General features: G+C 43.3%; 1 protein-coding gene across 1 annotated transcript; it reads right to left on the bottom strand.

The window, feature by feature from the left end:
• Nucleotides 1-73: 73 nt before the first annotated feature.
• LOC144479698 (mucin-16-like) lies at nucleotides 74-22,847 on the bottom strand. Its single transcript, XM_078198727.1, has 15 exons — nucleotides 22,711-22,847; nucleotides 17,215-17,375; nucleotides 16,060-16,086; nucleotides 11,918-12,069; nucleotides 11,766-11,833; nucleotides 10,041-10,210; nucleotides 9,843-9,869; nucleotides 8,898-9,049; nucleotides 8,743-8,810; nucleotides 6,809-6,978; nucleotides 6,628-6,654; nucleotides 5,004-5,155; nucleotides 4,847-4,914; nucleotides 357-526; nucleotides 74-180 (listed from the first exon to the last, which is right to left on the bottom strand). Exons 1-15 carry the CDS (start codon nucleotides 22,845-22,847, stop codon nucleotides 74-76), a joined length of 1,656 nt encoding a protein of 551 aa, XP_078054853.1.
• Nucleotides 22,848-23,065: the final 218 nt, after the last annotated feature.

Raw genomic sequence — 23,065 nt, 5'->3', positions numbered from 1 at the left:
ACACTGGCTCTCTGGATTCGGGTCTTGTGGCAATATGACTTCGCCACTGACTCCCCTTAAATATCAATAGAGTTTAAGCAAGAATTTCCTCTTTGTGGTGGACTGTAATAAAAGGAAATGTTACAGGGATACAGAAATAGAAACTATACTCACTGGGTGAGGGAATAGATTCATGGTAACCTGAAAAATAAAAATCATGTATTTTATGTGAAACAAGTCTGTTGGATAGTTATCATGATATCATGAAATAAAACTCATGGATTTGTTTTAATATTCTTCAATTTCAAAAGATTAATGCATTGTGTTAATAGAATGGAATGTAACACGATAAACTATTCCCTTTAAATGTTAAATACCATTCACGTAGAGGCTGTTATTGTCCAGTGAATATGTTCCTAAGGTGGAGATGCTCTTTGTCTTGTCTCTGAACACACGGTACACAGTCACTTTATTAACTTCCTGAGGACTAGAATCGTTGCTGAAAGTGCAGACTGCATCAACACTGGTGCCCTCAACATTTGCCGGACTGTGAAATAAACACATGTACAAAAAAAGTGTCAGAAAACATAATCAGAAAACAGGTAAGAGCCCTAAACTTTCATGGGTGTGTGAGCAAATGTTTCAAAGTACTGGGACTGTATCTCCTTAATCTGGTGTGTCCAAAATACACATCAGCTGTGTGTTAAAGTGAAAAGGTTTTAAAGTAAATGCGATTCAATTGTGTTGATTGATTATTGTGTACATTGAAATTCCAATCATTATTATTTGTTTAAAATGGTGCATTAATTTCCCATAGTGTCGGGTTTGTTGGTGTTTGCTAGACATTACAGTTTTTGCTCATGTTCCCAGAACCATAGCTATTTAGTTGATCAAACTAAAGACTGTTTATGGGTGCATTGTTCTTCTTTTACAAGAGCAAGGTTATTCAATGTCACTAAACCATGGCTTATGCCATATTTTACCACAGGGCTGGGCAGAAAGCAGGCCCCAAAGCTACCTTAGCTGGAATGGGGATCAAATCACACATTTTTTGGTTTGATTCTGAACCATATGCTAACCATCTAGCCAATTGAGTTAACCAGCCAAGGAGGCATATAGACGAAACAGGTCAGTTGCTAGAACCCCAACCCCAGGGCACACTGCGGCATTGACCTCAATGAGGTTCAATGTGAATGGTGTTTTTTTTTGATTGAAGCAATGATGCCTTCACCGGCATGGTTGCTGCTCGGGAGAACATTAACATTCAATGTTAGAATGTAACCGGTGATAACTTTGTATTGGATGTAATGTGACCAATGGCAACAAGATGTAATAGTCAGCTGACTCACTATAAATAAGAACCCTGTGTAGAATTGTGGGGAACTTGGATTGTCCCAAGTTTGGAGTAATGATGTTTCTTCATTAAACCTTTTCTTTGATTTAAAGGTTGGAGTAAGTTTTGTTCTATTTTTATTGTCTGCATTTGAAGAGTTACTTCTGATGAAACATTCAGCACTATTCATCCTCTAATATTGTCATTCAATCATTCCTGATTCATGCACATGTGGAAAGTCTCCGAGGCATGCTGGGAACAATGGTTCCTGGCCTCCACTCTGAAATCAGGTAAGAAGGGTTGTCTTGATACTGTTAATACTTTGAGGTCTTTGCACCTTTTATGCAAGCATTTAAATCTCATAACCCAAACCGTTTAGCCTACAGCACCAATGGTCACCTAGCACAAACAAATAGATAATACTATACCGGGATTTCCACTCCCTTTTGCGTTGAGTGGGTTTGGTGGCGAGAACGGAAAATATTGCGAGAAGTCCTTTGTTGTGTTTCTCATTGATTTAAATGTAGAAGCTAATCGCCCTTCCACCCTGTCAGGTTTTTCACCGTTCAATGTGGGGAGCTTCATTGTAATGCGGTGGTATCTCATTATCTTGCACGGAGCCTGATTATCTCACTGTCATTCTTCTCGCTTATAGACAGGAGAGAAGAAGAAGAAGCCGGGAATGGCAGCACGTGGCTCACCAAAGGCAAGAGAGGAACCATCAAGAGGAAGTGTTGACAATCCCAGCTCCTCTCGCAGACAGTGAATCCCAGAGAGCACACCACTAGACCCAGGGTCTACAGGCAACGCTTGACATATTGCAGATGTCCAAGAAGCAGTGTCGTCAAAGAGTATGCATGTCCATTGAACTGGTTGGTCACATCTGCCAGCTGCTGCAGGACTTGGCGCCACAGGGACCTGGAGGGCATCCACTTCCAGTGTCACTAAAAGTGACAGCAGTGCTAAATTTCTACGGCAGTGGATCCTTCCAGGGCTTCACAGGTGACCTCTGCAGGATTTCACAAACCTTTATACACAAGTGCATCCAGAGGTTCATGGACACCATCTTTGTGAGAGCACACAAAGTTGTCCAATTCCACTGGGATCAAGCTAGTCAGGAAGCAAGAGCAATGAATTTGTGCAGATCTCTGTTTTGCCTCAGGTGCAGGGTGAAAGTGACTGTATTCACATGGCACTCAGAGCTCCAGGGCAGCAATCCATCAACTATGTGAACTACAAGGATTTCCACTCGCTGAATGTTCAGCAGGTTGGCCACACCAAACGCATCCTGCGGGTGTGTGCTCGATTCCCAGGGAGTGTGCACGAATCTACATTCTCAGCCTCTCTCAATTCCCCGACATCATTCAGGGCCCATAGAGGCTGCAGGGTTGGCTCCTCAGGGACAAGGGCTACCCACTGAGGACATGGCTGGTGACGCCTGTGCGGAGGTCACAGAGTGCAGCAGAGAGAAGATACAATGAGACCCATGCTGCAACTCACACGTTGATCAAGCAGATCATAGGGATGCTAAAGATGAGGTTCTAGAACCTGGCCTGGTCTGCTGGAGCCCTGCAGTACAATCCACAGAGGGTGTCACGCATTGTTGTTGCGTGCTGTGCCCTGCACAACCTGGCACTGCAACGGGGAGAGGAGCAGCCTGAGTAGGAGATGGAGGAAGGCAACATCTTCTCCGATGAGGAGGACATTGGAGGGGATGAGGCCGAAGAGATCCTTGAGGGCCAGGATGTCAGGCATGAGGCAGATACGCTTGAAATGTGCTCATTGCCGCAGGATTCATGGAGGGTGATGAGGACATCAGATGAGGACACCCCGTTATCCTCACATGGCTTCTGTGAGCATTGGACTCTCGTCTGACTGATGGCAGCACACGTACGCTCTGCGATAAGGCTCTTGACATGAAGATGCAACGGATGCCCATAGTCCCAACATTCCAGGTGGATGATGATGACTTGCAGAGGGGTCAGTCCATAGATCCTCACAGAGCATATGTGAATGTCGGACTCCCGTCTGGCTGATGGCAGCTCACCTGCTGTCAATGACCAGGGTCATATCATAGCAGTACAGCGGGGAAAGTGTAACCTCTCCTGATCCTATGGCATCCGATGTTCCTGAGTTTGTCTTTGCAGCTCCAGTAACTGAGGTATTACTGAGTCCAGAGGCTCCTCATCTGACAGGAATGCATCAGATTCCTGGCCTCCGCAATCCTCTGAGTGCCAGCACTCTGGGATATCCCTGCCTTTGGCTGCTCTGGATCAGACAGTGTGATGTGTTCACCAGTTTGTGACCCCGAGGTTGCTCTAAAACTAGGTCCCGTCAAGGCGGGTGTCCCTGCACTGGTGGAGGGTGTGGGTGAGCACTGTGAGGATGCCAGTCATGTCTGGCTGGTGAGTGAGGCCATGGACAGGATGAGGAGACGACCCCCAGTGGAGATGAAGGGGAGAGTGAGTGGTGGTGTCCCTTTAACTGGCATTGAATGAGATCCCTTCAGATATGTGATGGGTCTGTGATTGAGTTGAGAGTGATGAGAAGAGTGACTTACTCTGGCAGAACAGAGGAGATTGTTTATCCTCTTTTGGAACCGGATGGTTGTCCTCTTCTGAAGGGTGTTTGCACTGATCATTGCTGCCACTGCCACCCATGCTGGATTAGTGATCTTGCTGGCAAGCGTTTTGCTCAGAGCCTGGGCATATCAGACCAGGGCGAGCCTCCATTTTGTCTCGCAGTCGCTCCTGGGAGATATCGGAGAACCTGGGTGTTTCCTGGATCTGGCAGCCCAGTGACCTCTGAAGGTTGGGAGCTGTGTGCAGGGGCGGCCTTTAAATGTGGCACCCAGATCTTTGAAGTGCTGAGGTGATAGTGGGCGGGGGGTGAATCATTGGCCGCCTGCCAACTATTGGGCATGGAACCAATACCTACCAAGTGTTCCACAATGTGTCAAAAAATGCTGCCATTGCAATCGGCAGATTCAACACCACTTTCCACGCCAAACGTTGGACTTTGCTGATATTGGAGACGATTATGCCCTCATAGTTTGAGCATTGGAACAACAATTGGAATTCTCTCATTTTCCTGGAAAATGTTACCATTATAACATTGATGCAGTATTAAATAATTCCCAAAATAATAATTCCAGTTCTCCTCCCACACCTATTGGCGCACTGAGACAAACTATTGTCTGTTTTCATAGCTAGTTATTGCTGGAACAGGTCACTAGTCTGTTGCCAGAGACTTACAGATTGAGGGAGCGCCACTCCGCATCAAGCATGGCTAACCAGGAGCCTCGCCTGCTCTTAATGCCTGCCATTGGTATGTGTTGGAAGGATTTTGCAGGTTGATACTGAACCTGTTTGGCCGCATTATGACCACACCCACATTATGATTGTCCATTCAGTCTTGGGGTGGGACTCAAACCTGGAACTGCTGTCTCAGAGGCAAGGACATCACTCACTCCATCACAAGCACAAAAGTAATTTGAAACAAATACCACTGACATCGAGTGTCAACATGCCTTACCTGAAAGAGCGAACTCTACAGTTTTGGAATGTTTTCTTGATCTTGCTGCTAGTAAATAGCCTGTTCAACTGCAGGAAAATAGCAATCACACTTTTAGAGACAAATGTAGTACAATTAGTCAAAATGCATATTTCTAATAAGTAACTTGTTGACTGACCTGATAAGCAGTAATTTTTGATGCAGATTTGTGCAGTGCAGAATTAGAGGACTGCAGGTTTGCTGTCGGGGCCAGGTTGGTGATAATGAAAGTCACGTTAAACTCAAAGGGCTTTGTTTGCAGGTTTGGAGATGTCACAGGTGGTGCTATCGCTATCCAGAAACACAAAAATGCATTAAAATTGAGAATCAAACATCTCTGCGATTGCGCCAACTGTATTAAAGACAATGGGACAAAATAAATCAAAAATATAGAAACCATCACAGAATAGTTCCAGCTGAAGTTAGGGGCTTTTTCAGGTTTGGTGATGCCATTCACTCAAAGGACTACACAGCAATATTCACCAACATGCAATTGGACAAAAATGATCATACTTGGTGATCCTGTAACAGTCTTTTTATCGATATAAAAATTGTCCTGATCTTGTTGAAGCTCTTACTGACTTGGGGTCTTCTGCTTTTTAAAAATCTGGGCATTGTATCTCTTTCCATAAACAGCCTGCAGCTCCTATTCCAGTTACTTCCAGCTCCGTATCAGTCCATCTATGTAACTCACATAATTAGACTCAATTCATGCCTAAACTCAATGGACCTTTGGCCAGTGCCGGATTTAGGCATGAGCTAAACAAGCTTAGGGCCTCACAATCCGCAGGGGCCTCACAAAATTTCAGGTTTACAATGAAGAGACCATTTAAGAGCGGATACCAGAAAAGAAAAAGAAAGCACCAGCTTGAAGAGCAACTCAAAAAATTACCAAAATCTATGAGAGAGATCAAGCCAGCCAAATGATAAATATGTAATCAGTAAATGCATTCATTTGAAAATAATTTGTATTTTTCACTTTAAATACCTTGCTATTAAATAATTAAAAGACATAATTACGTTTTCAATTTTTTTGTGGCGACCCAAGGTCCTGTTTTGGTACGCATCTTTGTGAGACCTTTTGCTGTAACTTTTTAACAAGGGGCCTCCAAGCTTTATAGAGCTTAGGGCCTCACCAAGTCTAAATCCGGCACTGCCTTTGGCCCACTAAATTTTCTGTCTCGCCAGCTATGATTCCCGTGGTGGACGACGAGGGAAAATATCGGCCTCGTAGCGCATATAGAATCCATGGGTTAAACTTCAAAAATTCTCAATTCCAAGAGTAGAATTAAATTGTTGATAGAATTTAGAAAAAACTAGTAGCTCTGCACAGGAAATGTCCTAAATGGGTGGCATGGTGGCACAGTGGCTAGCACTGCTACCTCACAGCATCAGGGACCCAGGTTCAATTCCTGCCTTGGGTGACTGTATGGAGTTTGCACGTTCTCCGTCTGTCTGTGTGGCTTTCCTCCAGGTGCTCTGGTTTCCTCCCACAGTCCAAAGATGTGCAGATTAGGTGGATTGGCCATAGTAAATTGCCCCATAATGTTAGGGAGATGAGCAGGATAAATACGTGGGGTTAGGGGGATAGGGCCTGGGTGGATTGTGGTTGGTACAGACCTGATGGGCTGAATGGCCTCCTTCTGCTCTGTAGGGATTCTATGATATGTTTGACAATGCATGTTTAAGAAAGAGTTTCCTTAGTTTTACCCACTGTAATAAAAGGAAATGTTAAAGATTCAAAATTTTCAAATTGTACTCACTGGTTGAAGGGATAGATTCATGGTAACCTGAAAAATCAAAGTTGTGTTTTGAGATTAGGTGGAAAGTTATCATTAAATCATGAAATATTTCGTTTAATCATCATCTATTTTATCAGATTAATGCATTGTGTTGATAGAATAGAATGTAACAAGATAAGCATCTCCTTTAAATACTAAATACCATTCACGTAGAGGCTGTTATTGTCCAGTGAATATATTCCCAAGGTGGAAATGCTCTTTGTCTTGTCTCTGAACACATGGTACACAGTCACTTTATTAACTTCCTGAGGATTAGAATCGTTGCTGAAAGTGCAGACTGCATCAACACTGGTGCCCTCAACATTTGCCGGACTGTGAATTAAACACATGTACAAAAAAAAGCGAGTTAGAAAACATAATTTGAAACTCTTAGAAAAGCCCTAAACTTTCATGGGTGCGTGAGCAAATGTTTCAAAGCACTGGGGCTGAATCTCCTTAATCTGGTGTGTCCAAAATGTACATCAGCTGTGCGTTAAAGTGATTGTGTTTAATGTAAATGGGATTTAATAGTGCTGATTGACTATTCTGTACATTGAGGTTCCTTTGTCCAGGGATATTTTTATTTGTTTAAAATGTTGCGCGAATTACCTGTGGTATTTGTATTCACAATGGCACCAGCACAGTTTTGGCCTATGTTTCTCAAACTGTGTCTATTCACTTCATGGACCTGAACACCATTTATGGGTGCAAATTGTTCTTCCTTTTCAAGTAGCATCCTTGATTATTCAGGGGCACTTAACCATGGCTTTCTATGGGGTAGGGTACAGAGGCAGGCCCCATATCTATCTCAGCAGTAACGGGGAATTGAATCCCACATTTATAGGGAGGGATATTTTGGCTGCGCTGGCCCCAAAACCAGAAAGTCCCACCCGAGTTCAATGAACCTTTGCATGGTTCCACCCCCCCCCCCCCCCCCCCCCCCGCGCCCCTACCCACCCCCACCCCGCCTGCTATGTTTCCCGTGGTGGGCGGGTGGAATTGGAAAATACCCCCCATAGTGTCAATTCGGAACGACACGCCAACCATTTGGCCAACTGGGTTAATGAGCTATGGAGGCATGAAGCATGTTAACTGCCTGAACCCACAACGCCAGGGTACACAGCAGCACTGACCTCACTGAGGTGCAACGTAAATGGTGTTTTCTTCAACGTGAGTTGTGTCTTTACCAGCAAGAAGACTGTTGCTCAGGAGAAACATCAACATTTGGTGCTATCAATCATCTAATATTGTCACTTAACCACTTATAAAGTTCGAATGCTTTGAACAATAGAAAAGCAAGTTTCTCAAGGGGCATACAATGCTATGTGACTCCTGTCAAACCTTACATTACGTTAGCTTGTGGAAATCACAGAAATCAAAGGTAGCACGGTGCTTAGCACTGCTGCCTCACAGCTCTAGGGGCCCCAGTTCAATTCCCACCTTGTGTGACTGCCCGTGTGGAGTTTGCACATTCTCCCCGTATCTGCGTTGGTTTCCTCTGGGTGCTCCAGTTTCGTCCCACAGTCCAAAGATGTGCAGATTAGGTGGATTGGCCATGCTAAATTGCCCCCTCGTTTCCCAAGATGTGTAGGTTGGATGGATTAGCCATGGGAAATATATGGGGTTATGGGGATCGGGTGGGGGAAGAGGGCCTTGGTAATATTCTGTCAGAGAGTCAGTGCAGACTCGATGGGTCAAGTGACCTCTTCTGCACTGTAGGGATTCTATGATTCTATGTGTATTCCTGAGATTGATTACAATATAGTTGAAATTGCAACTCCTCCATGTGTCTGACTATGCACAAGAATCTATGACTCATTGGTGTTTTGGGTCTTTGCACAGGACAATCTATCTCTTTAAGCAGTCAGTTAAATTCCACAACCCAAAGTGTTTGGTGTGCTTTAGAAAAACATTGATGTTAGCAGCAATTACAGAAATCTAACAAAAACACATAATTATAGAGGCAATAATTGGAGTTCTGCAGAACAACCGGATCATTTTACATATTGTAACATTTATGGAATGCTAACTAATTTACGAAACATTAAAGTAACCTTGAAACAAATACTGCTGAAGTTTAACGTCAACAATCCTTACCTGAAAGAGCGTACTCTGCAGTTTTGGAATGTTCTTTTAATCTTGCTGCTCGTAAAAACCCCGTTCAACTGAAGAAAAGTAACAATCACACTTTTAGAGACAAATGTCATGTAATTAATTTTAAAAATGTATTAATAAGTAAGTTGTTGACTGACCAGATAAACAATGATAGTTGATGCGGATTTGTGCAGTGCAGAATTAGGGGACTGCAAGTTTGCTGTCGGGGCCAGGTTGGTAATAATAAAAGTCACATTAAACTCAAAGGGCTTTGTTGGCAGCTTTGGAGTTGTCACAGGTGGTGCTATTGCTATTCAGAGAAACAAAACTGCATTAAAATTGAGAATTAAACACCGCTGCGACTGCATCATTTGTATTAACGACAGTGGGACAAAATAAATGAAAAATATAGAAACCGTTACAGAATAGTTGAAGCTGGAGTTAAGTTTCTTTTTCAGATTTGGTGATACCACTCATTCAAAGGACTATGCAGTCATATTTGCTGTCACATATGCAATTGGGCAAAAACTTATCATACCTGGTCATCCTGCAACCGTTTTCTTATCTCTATAGAAAATTTGCCCTGGTTTTGTTGAAGCTCTTACTGACTTGGAGTCTCCTGCTTTTTAAAATTAGGGCGACGTGTAAATACAGACTGGTATTCTAAGTACAGATTACTGTTCCTTTTCTAGTTGTTCACAGCAACAGTCCATTTATAGGACTCACATAAGGTGACAGAAACCAGAATTCTCTGACCTCACCCGAGGCTGGGATTATCCAGTACCGCTGCTGTGAACGGTGACTTGACTGAGCGCCAAATTCTCCATGCTCGCTGGCAGCAGTAGCGGGGCGTACAAGACCGGAGAATTCAGGCCAGGATGTCACATTACATACAGGATCTATGGTTGAAACTTCAAAAATTCTCAATTCCAAGGGTGGAAATAAATTCTTTATAGAAATAGGAAAAACACGTAGCTTTAAATAAGAAACATCCTAAATATGTTTGACAATACATAAATCAGGCTAAGATAAGAGTTTCCTTAACTTTACCCACTGTGATAAAAGGAAATGTTAAAGAAATACAAATATCAAATTATACTCACTGGTTGAAGGGACAGATTCGTGGTAACCTGAAAAATGAAAGATGTGTTTTGTATCAATGAGGTTGGGTGGAAAGTTATTAAACCGTGAGATAAAATTCATAGATTGGGTTTAATCATTATCAATTTGATCAGATTTACGCACTGTGTTGATAGAATGAAAAGTAACAAGATAAGCTATCTCCTTTAAATGCTAAATACCATTCACGTAGAGGCTGTTATTGTCCAATGAATATATTCCCAAGGTGGAGATGCTCTTTGTCTTGTCTCTGAACACATGGTACACAGTCACTTTATTAACTTCCTGAGGATTAGAATCATTGCTGAAAGTGCAGACTGCATCAACACTGGTGCCCTCAACATTTGCCGGGCTGTGAAATAAACACATGTACAGAAAAGTGAGTCAGAAAACATATCTGAAACTCTGCTAAGAGCCCTACGGCAGAATCTTACGGCCATTCACACTGGCGGGATTTTCTGGTCCCCTTGCAGTGAACGAGATTTGGTTGAGCATGAGCGGCTGGCGAGATTGCACTCCTAAACTTTCATGGATGCATGAGCAAATATTTAAAAGTACTGGATCTACAATATGGGTGGCACGGTGGCACAGTGGTTAAGCACTGCTGCCTCACAGCGCCCAGAGGCCCAGGTTCGATTCCCGGCTTGGGTCGCTGTCTGTGCAGAGTCTGCACCTTCTCCATGTGTCTGCGTGGATTTCCTCCGGGTGCTCCGGTTTCCTCCCACATTCCGAAAAATGTGCTGGTTAGATGCAATGGCCTTGCTAAATTCTCCCTCAGTGTACCCGAGCAGGCACTGGAGTGTGGCGACTGGGGGACTTTCACAGTAACTTCATTGCAGTGTTGATGTAAGCCTACTTGTGACACTAATAAATAAACTAAACTAAGCAATGTGCTATATCTAAAATGTACAGCAGTTGTGTGTTAACATTATAAGGTTTAAAGTTAATGGAATTTAATCATATTAATTCTCGCTTGTATATATTGAAATTTCTTAATCCAGAGTATTTTTATTTGGTTAAAATGGTGTATTAATTTCCAATAGTGTTGATTTGTTGGTATTCACAAAGCAGCCACACAGTTTTTCCCATGTTTCCAGAACCATATTTATTCTATTCATAAAGATGAAGACTGTATGGGGTGCAAAATTGTTCCTAGTCATAGGCCGTGACTTTCTGTCTACGTCATGCCAGGGGCAGGATGAGATAGAACAGAGCCGGAAAATTATGGGTGATTGGCTTAAGATGGTCTGTACCAGCATGAAACCTCATTGGTATCTTCCCACACACCATTCTCAGACATAATTTGGTTCCCACCTAATAAGGGCAGGATCAGATAACGTGAGAATTTAATTATGCAGCCTGGAATTTTCCAGCCATTCATAACCCCCGCGCCCCCCCCCCCCCCCCCACCGCCCTCCCCCCCCCCCCCCCCCCCCCCCCCACCGCCCTCCTTAAATGAGAAAAGATAATTTGATGCTCAGCCAAATCTCCGCTGTCTGCAGCGGGACTGGAGATTTCCAGCTGCATGCAACGTCAGAGAACCTAGCCTGCTGAGTGCATTCAAGGCTGGATTTTCCATACTCCCGGGATTTTCCGACCCTCTGGCACAGCGGGAGCCTGGGGTGGATCACTAGTGGTCTCCACAAACAGAGAACAGGCATGATGGCTCCACCAGGGCAGGGGGGATCGGAAGCCATTGAAACCTCCAGCGGTTGGGCATATGTCTGGGAATTACTCATTTGGCAGTGCCAGCCTGGCAGTGCAAACTCTGATCTGATCATCGAGACAACTATCAAGATTACCAGAACATTTTACCGTTTTACATTTATGTAATGCTAACTAATTTACTAAACATTCAAGTGACCTTAAAACAAATACTGCTGAGGTTTAATATCAACATTCCTTACCTGAAAGAGCGAACTCTACAGTTTTGGAATGTTCTCTTGATATTGCTGTTAGTAAATAGACTGCCCATCTGAAGAAAAATAACAATCACACTTTTAGAGACAAATGCCATAAAATTAATTAAAACATATTAATAAGTAAGTTGTTGACTGACCAGATAAGCAATGATAGTTGATGCGGATTTGTGCAGTGCAGAATTAGGGGACTGCAGGTTTGCTGTCGGGGCCAGGTTGGTAATAATGAAAGTCACATTAAACTCAAGGGGCTTTGTTTGCAGCTTTGGGGTTGTCACAGGTGGTGGTATCGCTATTCAGAGAGACAAAAATGCATTAAAATTGAGAATCAAACATCTCTGTGATTGCATCATTTGTATTAAAGACAGTAGGACAAAATATATCTAAAATATAGAAACCATCACAGTTTGAACTAATGAGATTGAGTTCGAACTTTACAAGGCTTAGTGAGACCATTCTTTCAAAGGACTATCCAACATCCTTGTCCTATCACATGCACAATTAGATGCAAACTTCTCCTTCCACTGAACATGCAGCTGTTTTTTTATTTCTGCAAGAGATAGTTCTGATTTTGTTGAGTGTCTTATTGACTTGGAGTCTTCTGCTTGTTTTAATCTTGGGTTGCAGGTCTAATTGCGAGTACAGGACTAACCCCTGCTCTTGTTCGCAGCTTAAGTATCAATCAGTTGGTTCACCTTTTAGGACGGTAACTAAAGTGTTAGATAAGAGTCTGCAAATGGATATTATTTATATGGACTTCCAGAAGGATACCAAGAAGGTTTCACACAGGAGACTGTTAGCAAACATAGGAGAGCATTTAATTGGAAGTGATCTATTGAAATAGATAGACAATTAGTTAGGAGGTAGGAGACAGAGTATGGATAATAGATTTGTACGCATTTTGACAAGATGTAACCTGTAGTGTCCCCGAGGGCATCGACTGGCGCCTCAGCTTTTCACAAACTGTATGAGTGACTTGGGCAAGTGAGTCAAGACCTGTACATCCAAGTTTGTTGATGACACTAGGAGGCACTTTCCTTTTGTTTGCCTTTTTCCCTTCTCCGGTTCCCATTTATCTACTTTAATGTTGGAAGCTATAGACGGTCCCATGCCAATCACTCATCAACTACATCTTCCCATGCAATTGTTCAATGACAGTGAATCAGTGTCTAAGGTGGATTCTTGTCCACTGCGCCCCCACCAGCCCCCTACACCCCATTGCAAATCAACTGAATGGTTTGCACCTTGATACAGAATTGGCGGCACGGTAGCACAGTGGTTAGCACTGCTGCCTCATAGCTCCAGGGACCCGGGTTCAATTTCGGTCTCAGGTCACTGTCTGTGTGGAGTTTGCAAGTTCTCCCCATATCTGCGTGGGTTTCTTCCCACAGTCCAAAGATGTGCAGGTTAAGTGGATTGGCCATGTTAAAATGCCCCTTAGCATCCCAAGATGTGCAGGTTAGGGGAATTAGCGGGGTGAATACTTGGGGTTACAGGGTTAGGGCAGGAGAGAGAGCCTGAGTAAGATCATCTGTGATGTGGAGATGCCGGCGTTGAACTGGGGTAAACACAGTAAGAAGTCTCATAATATCAGGTTAAAGTCCAACAGGTTTATTTGGTAGCACAAGCCACTAGCTTTTGGAGTGCTGCCCCTTCATCAGGTAAGTGGGAGTTCTGTTCACAAACAGGGCATATAAAGACACAAACTCAATTTACAAGATAATGGTTGGAATGTGAGTCTTTTCAGGTAATCAAGTCTTAAAGGTACAGACAATGTGAGTGGAGAGAGGATTAAGCACAGGTTAAAGAGATGTGTATTGTCCTCAGCCAGGAGAGTTAGTGAGATTTTGTAAGTTCAGGCAAGTCGTGGGGGTTACAGATAGCGTGACATGAACCCAAGATCCCGGTTGAGGCCGTCCTCATCTCTAGCTTCCACCCTAAACACGTTAACAAAGCCATCCGCTACGGACAAGCCCTCCGTATACACAGGATCTGCTCAGATGAGGAGGATCGCAACAGACACCTCCAGACGCTGAAAGATGCCCTCATAAGAACAGGATATGGCGCTCGACTCATCGATCGACAGTTCCGATACGCCACAGCAAAAAACCGCACTGACCTCCTCAGAAGACAAACACAAGACATGGCGGACAGAGTACCCTTCGTCGTCCAGTTCTTCCCCGGAGCGGAGAAGCTATGACATCTTCACCGGAGTCTTCAACATGTCATTGATGAAGACAAACATCTCTCCAAGGCCATCCTCACACCCCCCTTCTTGCCTTCAAACAAGCACACAACCTCAAACAAACCATTGTCCACAGCAAACTACCCAGCCTTCAGGAGAAGAGTGACCACGACACTACACAACCCTGCCACAGCAACCTCTGCAAGACGTGCCAGATCATTGACACGGATGCCATCATCTCACGCGAGAACACCATCCACCAGGTACACGGTACGTACACTTGCAACTCGGCCAACGTTGTCTACCTGATACGCTGCAGGAAAGGATGTCCCGAGACATGGTACATTGGGGAGACCATGCAGACGCTACGACAATGGATGAATGAATACCGCTTGACAATCACCAGGCAAGAGTGTTCTCTTCCTGTTGGGGAACACTTCAGCAGTCACGGGCATTCGGCCTCTGATCTTCAGGTAAGCGTTCTCCAAGGCGCTCCTTCACAACACACGACAACGCAGAGTCGCTGAGCAGAGACTGATAGCCAAGTTCCGCACACATGAGGACGGCCTCAACCGGGATCTTGGGTTCATGTCACACTATCTAACTCCCCATGTATTCCCCATGACTTGTCTGGGCTTGCAAAATCTCACTAACTGTCCTGGCTGGAGACAATACACATCTCTTTAACCTGTGCTTAACCCTCTCTCCACTCACATTGTCTGTACCTTTAAGACTTGATTACCTGTAAAGACTCGCATTCCAACCATTATTTTGTAAATTGAGTTTGTGTCTTTATATGCCCTGTTTGTGAACAGAACTCCCACTTACCTGATGAAGGGGCAGCACTCCGAAAGCTAGTGGCTTGTGCTACCAAATAAACCTGTTGGACTTTAACCTGATGTTGTGAGACTTCTTACTAAGATAATCTGTCACAGAGTCGGTGCAGGCTCGATGGGCCAAATAGCCTCTTCTGCACTGTAGGGTTCTATGATACATGCTCGCACAGAGCCTCTACATGGGGAGGCTCTGTAGACCTGTCTGAAAAGCTGGCACCCCAGCCTGCTGCTAAGCGCCCATCTCCAAGCGGCTAAACTGGCTCCTGTCACATTGAGAAAATCCCAAGCGGCATTCTTAATTTCTGGTTAATAAGGCTGGTAATGAGCCTGGCTGCCTGGTCATCTCATGGAGGTGAGTATATTTGCCGACCTCCAAAACTGTGTCGGCCAAAACAGCCAACGTCAGGTACGGTTTGGGAAACCAGCTTGCCGACCAGCAGTATAATTTTGAGGCCTGAAATCCATTTCCATTCCCCCACCTCGGCAAGACTTGGAAATTCAGTCCTGGATCTCTTTTAAAACCTTCAAAATGTTTCTCAACAGAAATTAAAATGATGCATCATTTGTAACTGGGAAACATTAACCCCACCCCCCCAATAATCTGGGGAAATTATTGTGGAATCTATTTTGCTACCCTACACTGTAATAATATAAAATATGTGGAGATGCCGGTGTTGGACTGGGGTGGACAAGATGAGAGATCACACAGGGCGGCACGGTGGCACAGTGGTTAGCACTGCTGCCTCACAGCGCCAAGGACCCGGGTTCGATTCCCAGTTTGGGTCACTGTCTGTGTGGAGTTTGCACATTCACATTCTCCCCGTGTCTGCGTGGGTTTCCTCTGGATGCTCCGGTTTCCTCCCAAACTCCAAAGATGTGTAGGTTAGGTGGATTGGCCATGTTAAATTTCCCCTTAGTGTCAGGGGGATGAGCTGGGATAAATGCATGGGGTTACGGGGGGTAGGGCCTGGGTCGGATTGTGTTCGGTGCCAACTCGATGTGCCAAATGGCCTCCTTCTGCACTGTAGGATTCTATGACATGAAACCAGACTATAGTCCAACAGATTTATTTGAAATCACAAGCTGATGGAGCGCTGCTCCTTCATCAGGTGAACTGGTCAGACTTCGCCTGATGAAGGAGCAGCATTGCGAAAGCTTGTGATCGCAAATAAACCTGCTGGACTATAACCTGATGTCATGTGACCACTCATCTTGTAATAAAAGAAAATTATAAGGAAATAAAAGTGGAAACAATACTCACTTGGTGAAGGGGCTGATTCATGGTAACCTGAAAAATCAATAGCATATGTGTTATATGAGATGAGCCCAGTGGAAACCCATCATTAAAGAGTGAAATCCAGAGCTTTAGTTCTTTTATTTCAAGGTGGATATTGTGAGGGACTAAGACCTCACCTTGTATACTTTTATAAAAAATATATAGACATCCTTAAGACTCTTTCATCAAGTTTAAAACTGAACAAGATCCATAAAATGTCTGAACCAATGTCTGTCTATGATCCCTGAACTAAAGAAGTCACATTTGCAGTTTCAGGAAACCTCGTTATCTCTGAGGAATCACTAACGACCAATGGTGGACTGCACAGCCTGACCTCAAAGAGAGCTATATGAAGGCCATCAGCATTTGATAACCAAGGCTGGCCAGAAGGGGACTGATGGTCTGCTCAGTCAAAAGGCCCAATAACCTCTCTTTCAATTTGTAATGGGTGAGATATTTAGCAACTTTTGAAACCTAGCTACATTCCAAACAATTGATACACATCATTTGTTGGAGATTGGGTGGAGAAGTGAGTGTGGCGTCACTCTCTGGCTTGTTGAACAAGTTAATATTGCCTTGCCGAGCCGAAGAACTCAGTCTGCGATTTGTCAATTTACTAGCAGCCTCACAGGAAAGGAGCTCTGCCCATATGGAATACCTGGCTCCACCTACACTGCTTCTGCTGGAAATTCTCCATCACCTCCAAGGCTGGTTCATCTCTGAGTGTGTCCACCTCATCTTGTGAAGTCAGCACGAGTAGAAACGTGAATTATGCAGCATTGTTTTTCAGTCTGCCAAACTCCATGAGGAATGCCTCATTGGTCTTTAATTCAGGACTCTGGAACCTGTTTTGAGTGCATGCAAATAAACTAACCCTTTGAGTTCATCCTGTCTCAAATTTGCTGTGGGGTTTTTAATAGAAAATGAAATCAAACCAAAACTGAGGGGTAGGAAATATGCCACTGCTCATAAAGCAGGAAAGAAATCAAAACTCTTTTCTATTTATGGCTGGGTGGTGAGAGGGGAACTCAGTACTGTTTAAATTAACCATCATCTTGCCCATAAATAAGTTATTAACCCATCCACACTGTTGAAATAAAATCTGACCGCTCAAAGTATCTAATTCAAAATGCTAAATACCATTCACATAGAGGCTGTCATTGTCCAGTAAATATATTCCTAAAGTGGTGATGTTCTTCGTGTTGTCTCTGAACACATGGTATACAGTGACTTTATCAGCTGCAGAATCATTTGTGAAAGTGCAGACTGCATACACACTGGTGTCACCACCATTAGCTGGGCTGCAAAAAAAAAGATATACAGCAAAGTGAATCAGATGGCGTGCTTTAAAATTCAGAGCCTTTATCGGAACGGTGTAGGAGGGTGAGGACAGAGTGGGAGGATAAATTAAAGTGACAGGCAACCTGAATGTCAGGGTCACACTTTCAGGATGAACAGAAGTGTTCTGCAAAGCAGTCACACAATCTGCATTTGGTCTCTTTCGTGTAGAGGATTGTGAACCGCGAATATAGTATACTAAAATTGAAAGTGCATGTTATTGTTGTGTATGTGCAACCTGAAATGGTCTTCATGACTGATCATGCAGTTGACTGATTTTTGATGGAAGAAGGTATTTGATTCACTGAAATTGCAATGATCCCCTTCACCAGAAAAATAAATCCAAGCTGAATCAATCATTGTTTTCAAAAGACTGTGTCTGCTCCCCATTGCTGAGTAAAATCATAGAATCCCTACAGTGCAGAAGGAGGCCATTTCGTCCATTGAGCCAGCACTGACAACAATCCCACCTAAGTCCTATCCTATCTAAGTGACCCCCATGCATTTACCCTGCTAGCCCCCCTGACATTAAGGACCATGCCTGCTCTCCATCGCTGAGTACCAGTGTATAACAAATGTCAAAGAGATTAGAGAAGAAAAGATTAAAGGAAATTAGCTCTATGTCTACCAGTTCAAAAGCCATTCTGATGTACTAACAATGGTGCATGAAACACACTACAATAAAAGAAATAAGAAATAAGGGTGACATGATGGAGCGTTAGATTCTGGCCTCAGGTGACTGTATGGGGTTTGCATGTGCTCCCTGTGTCTGCGTGGGTTTCCTCCGGGTGCGCCGGTTTCCTCCCACACTCCAAAAATGTGCAGATTAGGTAGATTAGCCAGGCTAAATTGCCCCTTTGTGTCCAAAGTTGTGTAGGTTACGGGGATTAGTGGGGTGAATAGGTTGGGTTACGGGGATAGGGCCTAGCTAAGATGCTGTCAGAGAGTCAATGCATATTCAGTGGGCTGAATGGCCTCCTTCTGCACTGCAGGGATTCTATTGATTCTATGAAATAAAAGCATTGGCCAATATTCAACAATATGCAAACCATTCATTCAGCCACTGAACGTTTCTCTATGATTGGCACATTGTACAGCTTTAGCAATTTTAAACACCTTTATATGGTTCAACAAATGACTAATTACTCACCCTTCTACAATGCTGGTTTATATTTATAATTAATATACATAAGCAGTTTGATATGTTTATTTTTTTATTAATTCATGAAATGTGGGCATCACTGGCAAGTCCAGCATGTAATGTCCATCTCTAATTGCTCAAGAGAAGCTGGCGGTGAGCTGCCTTCTTGAACCACTGCAGTCCATGTGGGGCAGGTATATCTATAGTAGGGAGGGAGTTCCAGGATTTTGACAGGTTACAGTGAAGGAACACTGGTATATTTCCAAATCAGAATAATGCGTGACTTGGACTGGGACTTGTAAGTGGTGATGTTCCCAGATGCCTGCTGCTCTTATATTTCTAGGTGATGGAGCTTGAGGTTTGGGAGGTGTTGTTCAAGGAGTCTTAGTGAGTTGCTGCAGTGCATCTTGCAACAGTGTAATATCCTCACCTGAAGGAAACAACCTTGCAGCTTGAAAATTTGGCATTAATTTTGCTCTTGTTGTACAGGGCAGTGAGCTGGAATAAATTCACAAACACAGTGTTTGAGAAAGGTGATCGCAATGGTTGCTAAAATCATTTTATTAATCATTTTCTTTAATCATTATCACAGCACTAATTTTTCTGGAAAGTGATCATTTTTTGTATGACAGTATAAACTGTATGGTTACCTGGTGAGAAATAATTTTTGATGCAGAGTTGTACAGCAAAGAACTGGAATCTAGTAGGTTTTGTGTGAACTCTAAGTCAGTGATAACAAAGGTTACATTGAGTCCAATGGACTTCACTCCCGGGCTTGAAGCCTGTGTTGTCACAGATGGTGGTTTTGCTAATGGGAGACAAAAAGAAAATGTCAGACTGAGAAGACAGCAACTGTATTAACACCATGTGATGTGAGCCAAAATATACAGGGCAACACAGTGGCGCAGTGGTTAGCGATGATATGGGGCTGGATTTTATAGGGCATCAGAGGCCCACAGCAAACTAATGCTGGAAACAATCTAATGGCCAGTAACTCTGTAGTCCTTTCAGTGCCAGCTGCGAGCAATATCACTTATGGAACTAAAGGCAAACCCACCACAAACTAAATCACCATAGGTAAGTCCAGGCCTAGGAGTCTTGGCAAGGCGAGGCAGGGACAGAGGGGGACAGGTTGAAGAGGCCGGACAAGAGGGTTAAAAGAGAAGGGGGAGGAAGCAATGACATTGGTTTGGGGGTGCAGAAGACCTCCAGAAGATGGCTCACACCCTTGTCTGACATGAGCCTGTGGTGAACCATTGTTGGTTACCACCAGGAGTGCTGAGCCATGGTCTGGCCAGTACTATGAGTCTGTAGATATGTTACTGTTGGGGTTAGGGTTGGGCTGTTCTACCTGTTAATATAGTCCTATGGTACACCCCAGTTGGCTCCGCCTCCTGGGAGAGGTATAAAGGTCACTGCTCTGCCTGGTGACCCTTTAGTCTGGGATTGTATATTGTATATAGTAGCTCTGTTATTGTTGGCAATAAAAGCCTTTATTTCCCGGGTACATCCTGCCTCCCGTGTGATTTATCGCGCATCAGAGCCTATGCAGTTAATATTGCTGAGACATCCTGCATGGCATGGGTCTTTTCCTGCCTTGTTGTAAAGTACCAGTGTCAACAGGACGAGGACATGCTGCGGCGATCCATTAGCCACTAAAGGTACTCAATAGGACAAAAGGAGGAAAGATCTCCCAATGTGTCGCCTACCCCTCCCTAAGGAAAGGCCATGCTGTGGGAAGGCTACCCACTGAATATTACACACCTCTTCACATCTTCAGATGGGGGAGTGTAAAATCCACCCATGGAATGTCAGATTGTGGTTGCAGGTCTGGTTCTCAGCAGCATCTGCTGTTCTTATTCTAGTTGCATTCACATTTAGCGTTATCATATTAAAATCCCTCATCTCAAGAATTCGGATTGCAAGAGGAAGCAAACAACATTTAGTTGAACCATCACTGGTTCACAATTCCAGATGTACAACAAACAACTAAAGAAGAAAAGGACTAGTGCGCGTGCCCCGAGACCGGAAATTCCCGCCCGAGCTTTAAATGATCCACCAAATTTCCTGTCTCGCCCGCTACGATTCCCGCATCGGACGAGACAGGAGATTTTCGATCATTGTATTTCTAATAATGTGGTATTTTCTGACAATATATGAAGAGGTATCAGTAAAGAATTTGCTTTAAAGAAATACTCACTGGGTAAAGGAGTCTGTTCATTGTAACCTGAAAGATTAATAGCATGTGTTTTGGGTGAACTGCATCAATTGGAATGCTATCAATAAAGAATGGAATTAATGCAGGCTTTTAAAAAGTAACTAAGTTCAATCATTTAAATAGATACATTTTAAATGCACAATACCATTTACGTAGAGGCTGTTGTTGTCCAGTGAATACATTCCTAAGGTGGAGATGTTCTTAGTGTTGTCTCTGAATGCATGGTACACAGTAACTTTATTAACCTCCTGAGGATTAGAATCATTTCTGAATGTGCAAATTGCAAACACACGGGTGTTAGCAATATCTGCCAGTCTGTTAAAACAAAATGTATTAAGGGGGTTAACTAAATGACATGTTGTTCTGAACAGTTTATTGTGATTGGCATAATAGTGCATTTCAAAGAGATGTGTATTGCCTGTCTTGATGCTCTCTCCACTCATATTGTTTGTATCTTAAAGACTTGATTAGCTGTAAGTATTCGCATTCCAACCATTATTCATGTAAATTGAGTTTGTGTCTTTATATGCCCTGTTTGTGAACAGAATTCCCACTCACCTGAGGAAGGGGCTTAAGGCTCCGAAAGCTTGTGTGGCTTTTGCTACCAAATAAACCTGTTGGACTTTAACCTGGTGTTGTTAAATTTCTTACTGTGTTTACCCCAGTCCAACGCCGGCATCTCCACATCATGACTGCCTTCCTAGTCAGAAACAGTGACAGGGTGCCGCGGCCAGTGTCATAGAGGTTCCTCCGGGGAGCTCTACGGGTGGGGGAGTCCCGATATGCATTTGGTGGTGGTGGGGGATGGGAGGGGGTCTCATGTATTTGGGAAGGTGTGTGGGTCCCTGTGTACATGGAGGCAGGGTTCCCTGTGTGCGTGTGAGAGTATTTTCATTTGCTTTGTCAGAAATTTCTATCTCTAGAAAACTTACATTTGATTTGATTTGATTTATTGTTATCACATGTATTAGCATATAGTGAAAAGTATTGTTTTTGCACGCTATACAGACAAAGCGTACTGTACATAGAGAAGGAAAGAAGAGAATGCAGAATTAAGTGTTACAGTCATAGCTAGGGTGTAGAGAAAGGTCAACTTAATGCAAGGTAAATCCGTTCAAAAGTCTGACGGCAGCAGGGAAGAAGCTGTTCTCGAGTCGGTTGGTACGTGACCTCAGACTTTTTGTATCTTTTTCCCGAAGGAAGGAGGTGGAAGAGAGAATGTCCGAGGTGCGTGAGGTCCTTAATTATGCTGGCTGCTTTGCTGAGGCAGCGGGAAGTGTAGACAGAGTCAATGGATGGTACATTGACAGCTATTTCAGAGCCTGCCTCACCGGCATGAGAACATAGGCCACGCGTCTAGGATTATTTTCTAACAAGCGTGCAAAATATGGTGAGGAAAGCTGACTGTGCAGCCGGTGAGCTGCACACTGCTTTGCTTGCTTGGTCCAGCACTTAAGAAGAAAAAAATGGGAAATTCCACTTATCCTGCATTCCAGAGTTTTAAATGAATCTATCACTGTTCTCAAAAGATCAGTTTCAAAACAGGTTCATGTCCCCCAGCACAGTTTGTCGGGGTAAACTGAACATCAGAACAATATAACAATAATGGTGACGGAATTAGTTCCGTGGCTAAAACTTTAATTGTTATTCTAGTTAGTTAATGATGTGTGACTGAAACATACCAATGTAAAATAACTACAAACACTATCAGGGAACACACAACAATACATATAACATACAATACAACATGCAACAATACATATAACATACAGCCATTGAATGTTTCTCTATGTGCCATATATTGTACGGCATTTACCAATTTTAAACTTTTTCACATGGTTCGTAGAACTATTATCAACTTACCCTTCTATAATGCCTGTTTATATTTACAAATTAATGATAATGCATATTTTCAATATAAAATAATGAAATAACTCACCTGAAGGAAGTGGTTCTACAACCTGAAAATCTTGCATTAATTTTGCTCTTGTTGTACAGGTCAGTGAGCTGCAATAAATTCACAATCATAGTGAGGGAGAAATCCTCAATGACTCGCAGAATAATTAAATCAGTCATTTTCTTCAATTAGCAATTACAAAAATGCACATTTGATTTATTTCATGCCAGCATAATTATATTGGTTACCTGGTAAGAAATAATAGTTGATGCAGAAATGTACAGCAAAGAACTGGGATCTTGTAGACTTTGAGTAAATGTCAAGTCAGTGATAACAAAGGTCACATTGAATTCAATAGGCTTCACACCCAGGCCTGGAGTTTGTGTTGTGGTCACAG

This window comes from Mustelus asterias, chromosome 26, assembly GCF_964213995.1.
Source record: "Mustelus asterias chromosome 26, sMusAst1.hap1.1, whole genome shotgun sequence".
Classification (NCBI taxonomy): Eukaryota; Metazoa; Chordata; class Chondrichthyes; order Carcharhiniformes; family Triakidae; genus Mustelus; species Mustelus asterias.
The sequence above is the reverse complement of the archived record's forward strand: the minus strand, read 5'-3'. Positions and strand labels throughout refer to the sequence as shown.

What these genes read in the sequence shown, in the direction of transcription:
- LOC144479698 (XM_078198727.1), bottom strand. Translation starts at nt 22,847, where the DNA reads ATGACTGATTTAATTATTCTGCGAGTCATTGAGGATTTCTCCCTCACT. An exon ending in TGTAGAGTTCGCTCTTTCAG is followed by an intron (nt 10,211 to 11,765) that starts GTAAGGAATGTT and finishes TTTATTTCACAG; the next exon opens with CCCGGCAAATGTTGAGGGCA. An exon ending in TGAATCTATCCCTTCAACCA is followed by an intron (nt 5,156 to 6,627) that starts GTGAGTACAATT and finishes GTTTCTGGATAG; the next exon opens with CGATAGCACCACCTGTGACA.